Source organism: Colossoma macropomum, unplaced genomic scaffold (assembly GCF_904425465.1).
Source record: "Colossoma macropomum unplaced genomic scaffold, Colossoma_macropomum, whole genome shotgun sequence".
Classification (NCBI taxonomy): Eukaryota; Metazoa; Chordata; class Actinopteri; order Characiformes; family Serrasalmidae; genus Colossoma; species Colossoma macropomum.
This window is the reverse complement of record NW_023494792.1, coordinates 58,043,745-58,055,950: the sequence shown is the minus strand read 5'-3', so window position 1 is coordinate 58,055,950 and position 12,206 is coordinate 58,043,745. Positions and strand designations below refer to the sequence as shown.

Below are 12,206 nucleotides of genomic sequence, written 5' to 3'. Positions count from 1 at the left end.
ATAAAGGCTCTTAATTGAGGAGCCCATATTAAAACCACATAGATTACCGTGGCCTCGGCATGTCTGGAGACTGGAGGCTACGGTTCCCAGCAAAAGCAATTCACGTTTCGGCAATTATGTTTGTATAACAAAGTCCTATTCATAACACGGAGACGTCTTTGTTAAGTGAATTTTTCGTGGTCGCCGTAATCGTGTTTGCGCGTAACGCTCACTGTGATAATCGCCTGTTTGTCTTCTGCTTCTGTTTTTTTTCCAGGACGGAGTCGGTGGCGGAGAAAATGCTGACGAACTGGTTCACGTTTCTTCTCTACAAGTTCCTAAAGGTGAGCGGGATTATGTGTATAAGTGTGTGTGTGAGAAAGAGAGAGTGAAAAAGAGAGAGGTGGGAGAGCTTCAGGGTGATTTGGCACGAGAGATGTTGTGCACAAAAGAGCCAGCTCTAATCTTTTGGGGGCCACGGGCAAAGGTGCACTGCAGGTGCTGGCACGTGTGCTGTATTCTCAGAAAGCCTCACTCACACTTTCCCTCAGTGTTCCCCACTTCTCACTGCCCCATCACAGGATTTAGATTCATGATATAAGATGGAGAATAGTCACTCTGTATGACTACAGTGTAAGTCATATAGCACAGTACTGTGCGAAGGTCAGAGGCCACCCTTCATTTAATTCCCAGTCGAAACAGCCATTAAGTTCAAGTTATTCATTCAGGAGTTATTTCTAAGGTCATTAGATATAAGATACTCCACATGCATATGGAGGAAGAAAGTCAAAGGAAAATAAGTAAAAAAAAAAGGAATATAAAATACTTGAGTTCAAGAAAGTGATTAAAAGCTACAGAGAAAGTGGGCTCCTAACAACCACCTGGAAGACCTGGTAGACATCAAAACTGTCCCCATCAGATAAACAGAGCAGACACAATAAATACTGAAGCTTCCTGTGAAATGTTTTTGCTTTTTTCCTGATGCAATCAGTCAGTCAGTCAGTCAGTCAGTCAGTTAATTAGTAGATAGATAGATGCTAAAATGAACAACTTGTACTTAATGACTATAATTCACTGCAAATTAAGTAAATAAATAGATAGATAGATAGATAGATAGATAGATAGACAGATAGATAGATAGATAGATAGATAGATAGATAGATAGATAGATAGATAGATCAGTCAGTACAATCAGTCAGTCAGTCAGTTAATTAGTAGATAGATAGATGCTAAAAATGAACAACTTGTACTTAATGACTATAATTCACTGCAAATTAAGTAAATGATGAGACTTTTTGCACAGTACTGTATGTAGATGGATGGATGGATGGATGGATGGATGGATGGATAGATCAGTCAGTCAGTTAATTAGTAAATAGATAGATAGATAGATAGATAGATAGATAGATAGATAGATCAGTACAATCAGTCAGTCAGTCAATCAACTGATGAATAGTTAGATCAATAGATAGATAATTAGACAGATAGATAGACAGACTGCACTTTACAATTACTCAGTCAATCAATCAGTCAATCAATAAAGGTAAAACTCTAGAGAAGAAAAACTGGCCTCAGTCACTCACATCATTGACAAACATTAGAAGGCCACTGTGGTCTTCCTGGTAGAGGTGAACATGGCTCATCACCAAACAACTACACTATACACAGACACTATGGACACGTGCAGTTTAGGATCAGCTGCATAGCTGTGTTTTCACCCTGAATGAGACACTTAGCAGACTTAGTTTAAAGTATACATACAACTTACATATTAGTTTATTAGCAATTACTGCGTAATGTGTAGTATTTATTGACTATTTCATAGTAGATCCTAAGTAACATGTTTTAAGATTAATAGCCCAACTGAATAATCACTGTATTGCAATTAGATGCTGATTATTTTGTGTTTTTTGAATGGTAAGAAAATAAAAATCTGTGGCTAAACTCCAGCACTGAGCATCACTCTGTTGAGAGATCTCCACAAAATAAGAAGCAGAGAGCTCTCATCGCCTCTGATGGAGTTTGAGATGGTGGCGTAATAGAGCCGGAATGACGGCACGCTGTTTTTCCTCTTCTCGTACTTCAGGAATGTGCCGGAGAGCCTCTGTTCTCCCTCTTCTGTGCCATCAAGCAGCAGATGGAGAAAGGCCCCATCGACTCCATCACAGGAGAAGCACGCTATTCTCTCAGCGAGGACAAGCTCATCAGACAGCAGATCGACTACAAGACGCTGGTAAGACCGCCCGGAGCCCAGCGCGGGGATGGGGATGGGGATGGGGATGGAGAGGGGAAGTGAGGGAGAGGCTGATGGAGGGATGAGGAGGAGAGAGTGCATTCTGTCCGCCTTCTGCTGCTCTTCATGGTGACTAATCTTCATGCCTGACAGGAAACACATCAGCTCATGGTGACTCCTGACCTGTGCTTTATCATGAGGTCACCACCGGTTGTCATGTTTCTGTGGGGCTTATTGGCAGCCGGGGGCTGAGAGCGTGTCGTGTGACGGGGCGAGGTGTTTACTGGGCCGCTGCATCTGCAGGGTGATATGTATCCCAAACTCACTGTGACCTGCTCTGTGACAGAGAGAGAGAGAGAGAGAGAGAGAGAGAGAGACAGTGAGAAACAGAGAGAAAGATGCTGTAACAATCTGGTCTATCTGTAACATATTAGCACAGACAAAATTCAATGTGTTTCCCTTTACTTAGAAAAGAACGGATAATTTATGGACTTAAAGCGTCCATATAATTCACTTATTCTAGTCTCTCTGTCTGATGCAATGAACCCCACCTATGAGGCAAATTGTACCCTTTCCTCTCCCCCCACTTTACCATGAATTGTTCACAGACAGCAGGTGCTGGAAACAAAGTTTACACGACACAGCAAAGTTAACGTAGAAAAAAAAGATAAACACCATAAATCAAAGATAAATTTGTATATACATGCATACATATATAGATACACATGCATCTATGCCTACATGCCCCCACCAACACATATATAAGCAAAAAAAGAGAGTGTTTAGAGAGTGATGACATAAAGAGATTAACCTGCTGTCCTATCCTAGCATGCATTGCAGTATAGGTGCTTTATATCTCTTATATTTCCATTTTTCTCCATTTACTCATGTATTAAGCAGTTCACTAATGTTACCAGCCCAGTTTTGCCATATTTTGATTGTTGAAGCCTCAACATTGTGTATTCTAGCAGCAGAGAGCTCCATCATAACTATATCATGAAAATGAAATAAATAAATAACCACTACTATGCAATACATGAGGGGGCATCCAATGCTGAACTATCCATTTTTTTTGCTGCAGTTAAACCAGAAAACATAATGTTTCTCATCGAGCTGTAGATGTGAATCATCATTAAGAAGCAGTAAAATTGAAGGGGAATGTCCTTTCCTATAAAAAGTTTACGTTTTAATTTGTAGCATATGTGTGTAGGTAGCTGGTATAAAAATAATGTTAATATCACTGAAATATTTTTTAAAATATTTAGCAATAGTTGTAAACTAATTATAAACAGATTGCTTGGCCTAAGACTTGTACAGTATAGTACATGCAGTGGAGTCCAATAGTCTGAGACCACATTGAAAATCTAGATTTATTTATTTATTTATTTTTACATTTAAACCTGAAAATAACACACAGAGTTTTAAAATCTTGAAAAAAATTGAAACAAAGACAATTAAAAAGATCCTAATGCGTGGCCATGACTTAGTAAGGTGTGGGAATGAGATAATTAAGTTGTGGCCACCACTTAGTAAGGCATGGGAACAAGATCATACCTTACCAAGTAGTGGCCACACATTAGGATCTTGTTCCCATGCCTTACTAAGTTGTGGCCACAACTTAATTATCTCATTCCCATACCTTACTAAGTCATGGCCATGTATTAGGATCATTTTAATTGTCTTTGTTTCAATTTTTTGTAATGTAATGTAAAAATGCAATGTAAGAAATGCAGTAGGATCTTGTTCCCATGCCTTACTAAGTTGTGGCCACACCTTAATTATCTCATTCCCATACCTTAGTAAGTCATGGCCACGCGTTAGGATCATTTTAATTGTCTTTGTTTCAATTTTTTGTAATGTAATGTAAAAATGTAATGTAAGAAATGCAGTAGGATCTTGTTCCCATGCCTTACTAAGTCATGGCCACACATTATTGCCATTTATACAGGATGTCACCAGTGTGGCTCCATGAAATTCTGTATGAAATTCAAATTTCTAGGTCAAATTTAAGCAAATTTGTGAAATCGAACATGTTAAGGTCTTTGTACAGAAAGGTCAGTAGTAGTTAGTCTTATTCCTTTCTTTGAAGCTTGAGTTCAGTCCACTCTCAAGTAGAGACAAATACTAAGAAATTCAGAAATTCATGTACACAATCAAAGATTCTACTATTTACTCAGATTGCTATGTTGATAATATCAATTGTAATGAAAAGCTTTTTATTCATTTAGCAAAAATTCAAAATAATAGCATTTTCACTAGTGGTCTCAGACTTTTGGATCCCACTATATACACACACCTGAAGTCTGTGTAAACAAGTAGTCTTAGGGGGGACAGTGCGAGTCTTTTAATGGAGTATATTGATTCCAGTAATGGCCCTCAAGGTACGAGAGGCCATTCCTGCAGTACGCCATAAGTGATTGAGGTCCCTTAGCATGTGGTTATTTCATGATAATAGACACTTACAGTCGCAGCGGTCTAGAGAAGATCTATAAAACCACTCCATTTCCCCTTTCTCATGGAAATTGCCTTTTCCTCTGGACCATGTAATTACGGCAGCTGACGATGATAGTCATCATCATCACCGTCATCCCCGTCCTGAAATACGACGAGTCCGATGACGAGGAATATGATGATAATTATCGCGTTAATTGTGGAGCAGGGCAGGATAACGTTAGTGTGAGGTGTTGGCACCCCGGGGCGGCCGAACGTTCCGCCGGCTTTCACACGTTCACACTCACAATTACAGTGCGTGTTCACTTATTCACCTCTGCAGTTGACAGACAGACATGCCATCACAGCAGTGACACATAGATAATCTGCCTCACACTGCTTATTTAACTGGATCTCTGTTAAACACACAGTCCTATGCTAAGCTGTGAACAAGCCTGGTGAAATGATGTTACACTGATTTTCAGTGAAAATACGTTAACACATCCTGTGCAGAGAGCGCACGTAAATATGGCATTTTCTGCTCATTTTACTGCTCAGTTTCTGTTTTTTGCCATATAAAAGGTCCCATTAATTTCACACAAGCCACGTTTTGTTTTACTTTTGCTAAATTCAGCAAATAAAAGCAGTAATTGGGCATTAAAATGTGCAGAAGTGTTTTCTCTGTAGACTTATTACTGCTTAGAAAATCAACAAAACGTGTTCTATCTATCTATCTATCTATCTATCTATCTATCTATCTTTCTCACAATTCATCTACCTATCTTTCTATCTGTCTCTCTGTCTGTCTGTCTATCCATCCATCCCTTCATCTATCTATCTATCCTTCTATCGATCTATCTATCTGTCTCACAATTCATCTACCTATCTTTTTATCTGTCTCTCTGTCTGTCTGTCTATCCATCCATCCCTTCATCTATCTATCTATCCTTCTATCCATCTATCTATCTATCTATCTGTCTCACAATTCATCTACCTATCTTTTTATCTGTCTCTCTGTCTGTCTGTATATCCATCCATCCATCCATTCCTCCGTCTATCTATCTATCCTTCAATCCATCTGTCTATCTATCCTTCCATCCATCTGTCTGTCTATCTATCTAAGTATCTATCTGTCTGTCTGTCCGTCTGTCCATCCATCCATCTTTCTATCTTTCTATCTGTCTGTCTGTCCGTCCATCCGTCCGTCCATCCGTCCACCCATCTATCCATTTGTCTGTCTTTCTGTCCATCCATCCATCCCTCCAACCATCCCATCTATCTATCTATCTATCTATCTATCTATCTACTTATCTATCTTTCTCACAATTCATCTACCTATCTATCTATCTGTCTCTATGTCTGTCTGTCTATCTATCTATCTATCTATCTATCTATCTGTCTCACAATTCATCTACCTATCTTTTTATCTGTCTCTCTGTCTGTCTGTCTATCCATCCATCCATCTGTCCATCCATCCATCCATCCATCCATCCATTCCTCCATCTATCTATCCTTCAATCCATCTGTCTATCTATCCTTCCATCCATCTGTCTGTCCATCCATCCATCTTTCTATCTTTCTATCTGTCTGTCTGTTCGTCTGTCTGTCCGTCCATCCGTCCGTCCTCCACCCATCGATCCATTTCTCTGTCTTTCTGTCCATCCATCCATCCATCCATCCCTCCATCCATCCATCCATCCATCCATCCATCTATCTATCTATCTATCTATCTATCTATCTTTCTATGTATCTATCTATCCAGGCTTTTGTTGTTATTTTGTTATTTTGCTGTGTAAATGTAATTACATTAGTACATATTTAGGTAATAAATTGTATTTAAATTCAGATTATGTTCTATACAGGTTGCCCCCTGCACTCCTGACTTTTATCTATTTATTTTGATGTCACATCTTGGCAAAAAAAAACATGGCAAAACACAAAAGATATTTGTTCTTGGCGCAGAACCAGAGTGTGCCCTCCACTGTCTCCTGTGGATAACCTAGGAGTCTGCACTTCTCTGCCTTTTCCATTTGTTTCAATGTCAAGAAATAATGAAAAAGTGGAAAAAATGGGAGGATTTGAAAACCAGAACTGTAAACAAAACAATAACTTATAGTCATCCTCAATTGATAACACAGATATGTCCTTTTCTGTTTATGAAAATACATTTGGCGTGGATTTAAGCCTTTAAAATCCCAGGCTAACTGTGTCTTTAGGCTTATTATTCAGGAACTGCATGGACTCCAGTGCAGTCTAGCTTGTGTGTCATAAAGTGTGTAATAAAAGTTTAGAATCTGCACTTTTGACTGAAATTCTCTGTTGGTTTGAACTACCAGGGAGAGATAATTCATGCATAATATTACAGCATGCTTTTGTTGTCACCTTGGTAACTGCTGCTGTCTAATTGTGTCTTGGTTGTATTTTTGTCTTGCAGGTGGTGAACTGCATTCACCCAGACAATGAGAAGAGTCCAGAGATTCAGGTGAAGGTGCTGAACTGTGACACCATCAGTCAAGTGAAGGAAAAGATCTTAGATGCCATCTACAAGAACGTTCCTTACTCCCACCGCCAGAAAGCCTCTGATATGGACCTGGGTAAGGGCTCATGTATACAAACTACTGTAATGAAGATAATGATTGGACCACACCTGAAATAAAATGGCATTAAGTTAATGAGTTAATGAATTTAACATGTATTTCTCAGATGTGCTTCAGCTTGAAGCCTATAGCTTGATGGCCGTAACCCCTTTGAGGCCTTCTGTGTAACGTCCAGGCAAGCTGCCAAGGCCACCTCCAGCCACTAGGAGGGGCCAGACAGCCAGGACTAAGTAGTTAGGGCTGAGCAGTAGCAGCTGTGGGCTTACTTAAGGGGTGCTCACCGTTCAGTCTTGAGTTCACATGACCACGTGCATGTTGCTCTGACTCAGCCAGTGACCTCTGTATTTAGAGTATGTATCCCTTTTTAATTCGTTCCTTGTCCAGTTTGTTTTCCCAGCTATTAGCACCTTTCGTTTCTTTTCTGAGTTGCACCTCAACTGAGGGTCGGGGGGACCCTCAGTTGCTCTGACACTGTTGCTCTGCACATAAGGGTTGTGAGAAACAGAATAAACAGAAAATGGGGGCAGGTCCACATATCTATGTGAGGGGTAGATCTTAGTGGAAGGGGAGATTTTTGTGTTTGTTGTTCCTCCTGAACTTCAGTTATTACATAAATCCATTAGCTAAACCCACAAATACAGGAAGAGGTGAATATGGAAAACCAGTTTGGACACTTTTAGTGAAAAACAACATAAACCCAAAGCACAGCTCCATCCCCTGTAGTGGTTTCAACTGGTCAAATGATCATGCAAGAGGTTTATACACTAACTTTCTTCTATTCAGCCCCAGAAGTTTCTCAAACTGGAGTCCTATTCCTCACTGATCCTCAGCCCGTGATGGATGACTAAGCAGAGAGAAAGGGGAAGCGATGTTGTCCTGTTTTGGAATTGATCATGAGTCATTTCCACAGAGAACAGCAGGACTTTGTCCTAGCCTCAGGATTTAAGGGCCAATTTTCCCCATCAGACTCCTTTTCGCACCCCAAAGCTTTTGCTGCATTGCATAGAAATCAATGGCATTGACCGGGCCTTGGGATAATAGGACAAAGTGAAGGTGACTCGCTGTCGCTCTCTTATGAGCTTTAACAAGCCTGGGTATCTGCGGGCACTGCGCACACCAAAGCACACCCACACTCAACACATATGTGGCGGAATTTATTTTTACACACTGAATTGACAGTAGTAAGAGAGAGAGAGAGAAAGAGAGAGAGAGAGAGTTAGCCGTAATGAAAAATAGCGCGCTGATCTGCACAATTCCATTTTTCCCTCCACAAATGACTCATGATAGAGGCCACCCATGCAGAATTTACAGTCAGGCTAGTCCATCACAGCCCACCAGCAGTCATTTTCTTTCTGATTGTATATCCTCCACTTTTCCTTGGGCTTTGTTGGCCATAAGTGGCACATTTTTTATATGGAGTAATATATCAGCGTGGCCATTTATGCCTCCTTTCATGTCTGCATTTTTTTGCAGTAATGGTATATTTAAGGTCCCCCGTGGAGTAATGCTAGGGTGTCTGTGGGGGAACAGCCTCCGTAACAAGAGAAAAAAATGGTTTCATCCTTTTGACAGGCGGTGCCGTGTGAAATGGTTTTAAGGCGGAGTGTGTCGGCTTATTAGGTTTATTTGTTTTATGAAGAGGGAGGTATGCAGCGTCCCCGGAGTGAGGAGTAATCTCGAAATTGTGAGGGATCCGCCAAACGAAAGGAGGCAGCGATCTCTATGTTCCTTAAAGGAATGGCTCACCTTAACATGCTGAAGATGTACAGCAGCTTGCAGTGCAATTAGCATAATGTCTCCAGAGCCGTTGCCAATAGCAGCTTTCATTCGTTCCTAGCAACACTAGTGTTATCATAAACCACTGCTTTAAATGGATAGTGGTGCCTCTTCAGCTGCTGATTTCCAGGCCTGATAGGGCTAATGGGAGCGTGGCAGCCTTGGTCTCCAAAAGCCTACTGGGACTGATTGGACAGGAGTGTTTCCGTCTCTGGCCTTTGTTTTTAATTTGCTCTGTCACACTCCCCCTGAGGCAAGAGATGGAGAGAGGGAAGATTGAGGAAGAGCAACTGCTGCAACTGTCTAGCTGCACCTTCTCACTGTGCAGCACTTTCTGGCTTTAGAAGCTATATTACACGGTCGTCACACAAGCACCAGTTTATTAGAAACACTAACCCTGTATCTGCACTCATTGGCCTTTTTATGAGAAACACCTACCATATAGGTGCTCTTTATAACTGTGCAATTACTGATTGCTGCTCCTCCCTCTACCCCATCCATCAATGGAAAGGCACCACTTTAAGACCACCACTGAGTGGATATTATCTGGAAGTTGGGCCATTTTCAGCACAGCAGTGATGCTGGCATGGCAGTGAGTTTTGTACTGGGATACCCACAGAATTCACCCAAAATAATCAGTAAGTGTAGCTGTACATTAAGGCCCAATTGCATTTCTTATTTTTACCCCTACCCCTTGTTTTTAAGTGTCACCTTGTCCCTTGGAACTGAGTTACAAAGGGTAGTGGTTGAAATCTTCACGTACAAAATGGGACCCTCAAATAAAAAGAGCATTACTTCATTAACAGCTACTAGAGGTGTTCTGCAGTGATAGCAGAGGAGGGTAAAGTTCAGCTCTTCACTGCTGGGCTTTAGTTACATTTAGGGCATCATATGACTTCTAAGAAGGGGATGCGAGAATTATTTATTATTACCCGCCTCTAAATCTTCAGTGATATGAAGCTGAAGTCAGATATTCGCCAGCTTCTTTTTCAAATTTTCCCATTCCACGTTCTTTCTTTTTTTGTAACACTCTGTTTGGAGTGTGCCTCTGAAAAACCTCCATTTGGAGGGCCCTGTAGCCCTAACACTTTGCTCTACCCCTCTATCTCAACAAAAATCTGGACACCCTAACATTAGACATGAATGTGCAAAACAGAGGGCTAAGTGGTAGGGGCAAGGGGTCAAATGGGATTGGGCCTAAGTGTAGCACTTTAGTCAGGGCTGAAATTTTGGTCCGAACCTGAAAGTAGCCTAAGAATTTTCCTGACATGTCCTTTAGCACCAAGTTTTGAGTCCAAACCTGACCTGAGTCTGACTTTGTTTTCCATTTTACTTTTGTTTACTTTTTATGTAGTGATGTTATAACTGAAGTTTTTTTGGGGAGGGCAGGCCTGAAACCCCTCTGTCGTCCAATCTAATGCTCTATAAACTCACATCCTCACCTTCCGTTCCAGTGACAAAGTGTTCGCAATCCGCACCACCACCCCATCTCCTCCCTGTTCCTCAGTCCTGCGTCAGTCCTACTACAGCTATGAGGGGGTCTGGTCTTCTAACTACAGGCAGTAATTGTAGACAGGCAACGAAAAGACCTAGATTTGTTTTAAATCCGACTGTTATCCGATCATAATTTGGATTTCAAGTGAAATCTAAACACAGTCTGATCATCAAAATATGTGTTAAGGTCAGGTATAAACAGGCTCTTTGTGTAGGAGGATGACTTATACAAAATATGTGAAGTGCTGTGAGTAATATGTGGGTAAAAAGTATGAAACATCTCCTTCAGATGTTCATCGTTCATTAGCTTTTATCTACAGTTGGCCTGAAGTTCTGAGCTAACTCATTTGCATGTTGCTGATATGAGTCACTGCTCTGGATTTGAGTATATATTTACATTTCACTGTTTCTATGTTCGGTGTATAGAGACTGTCTCTCTCTCTCTCTCACTCTCTCTCTCTCTCTGCTGGTTCTCTCTCTTTCCTTCCCCCCCTTCCTGTGCTGTCCGAGAACACCCAGGTGGATTTTGGGAATCAGGGCAATCTCAGCTTGCTCTGGTTTCTTCTCTTTTTTCTTTCCTCTCTCTCTCTCTCTCTCTGTCTTTATTTTCCTTCTTGCTCAGTTTTCCGTTTGTTTATTCTGTCCTCTCGGAAGCTGCTGCTGCTCATTTGCATGTTTATAGAGAGATGTACAGTACTGAGGGATATAACAATAAGAGGGTCTCTCTCTTTCCCTCCCTCCCTCTCTCTCTCTCTCCTTCTCTCTCTTCATCATCTTTGTCTCTCTCTTTTTTCATCTCACACAGTCTCTCTCTCTTGCTCTCTCTCTCTGCCTCGCTCTCTCTGTGTGCTGAAGATTTGCGATGCAAAGCTTCTCCCCATCACCCGGAGACATGTTTCATCATCCCGCGTTGTGATTGCTGTTTTGTTTATCTAGTCACAATCAGAGCAGGAGATAGCGGCGGCGAAGAGGGATCTCTCCGCCCCCCCAGCCCAATCACGCATTCATTTGTGGCGCGACTGGAATAAAAAAAAAGAGAGAAGACGGCCCTCCTGCGTCTCATCACGAAAGGAGGCGTTTATTCCATCCTTTGCTCTTCTCATGAAAAACATACCTCTGAAGCTGCAGGCGGTGGCCATGGGCCCCCAGGGGCCTCTAAGGGAGGCCACTGAGGGGCCATGCTCTGCTTTTCCGGCGATTGCAGGGGAAGTGCAATAAGAGTTTGCTCAGCAGGAGGCTTAGCGCGGGTCGATTAGGGCCTTTTGGGCCCCGGCGGCTCGGCCCGCTGCAGATGAAAAAGGAAGTGGCTTTCAGCTCCAGCCCTAATCACCCCCATCGATCCATGCCGGCCACGCCGGCCCAAAGAGCGTAGAGGGAGATTAATTTACCTTTTCTTCCACCTTCCGCTTACCTCTCCCTCTCCCACTCTCCCCTCGTTTCTTACTCCCTCGCGTGTTCTCTCGCTTCGCTTTTTCTTTTCTTCCCGCTGCATCGGCAGGCTTGATCTCCCTCTCTCTCTCTCTCTCTGTGTGAATCACTTTCTGTATTTTTTTTTTTGAGATTCTTTAAAAGAGCCCACACTTGTATCATTAAATCTTCTCTGCCCTTAGAAGAGGCCTTTGCCTCCACAGACCCTCTCAAAGGAGTTTAGAAACAGGAAACTTTGCAGCTCAAACTTGGTAAAGTCATGCATAAAT

General features: G+C 41.8%; 1 protein-coding gene across 1 annotated transcript in view; it reads left to right on the top strand.

Moving 5' to 3' along the window:
* plxna4 (plexin A4) overlaps positions 1 to 12,206 on the top strand; it is a 439,320-nt gene that overhangs the window by 391,299 nt on the left and 35,815 nt on the right. The window contains exons 23-25 of the mRNA XM_036577672.1: positions 257 to 323; positions 2,066 to 2,212; positions 7,077 to 7,236. Of these exons, the coding sequence (XP_036433565.1) occupies positions 257 to 323; positions 2,066 to 2,212; positions 7,077 to 7,236 (374 nt within the window). The remainder of the gene's footprint in view (positions 1 to 256; positions 324 to 2,065; positions 2,213 to 7,076; positions 7,237 to 12,206) is intronic.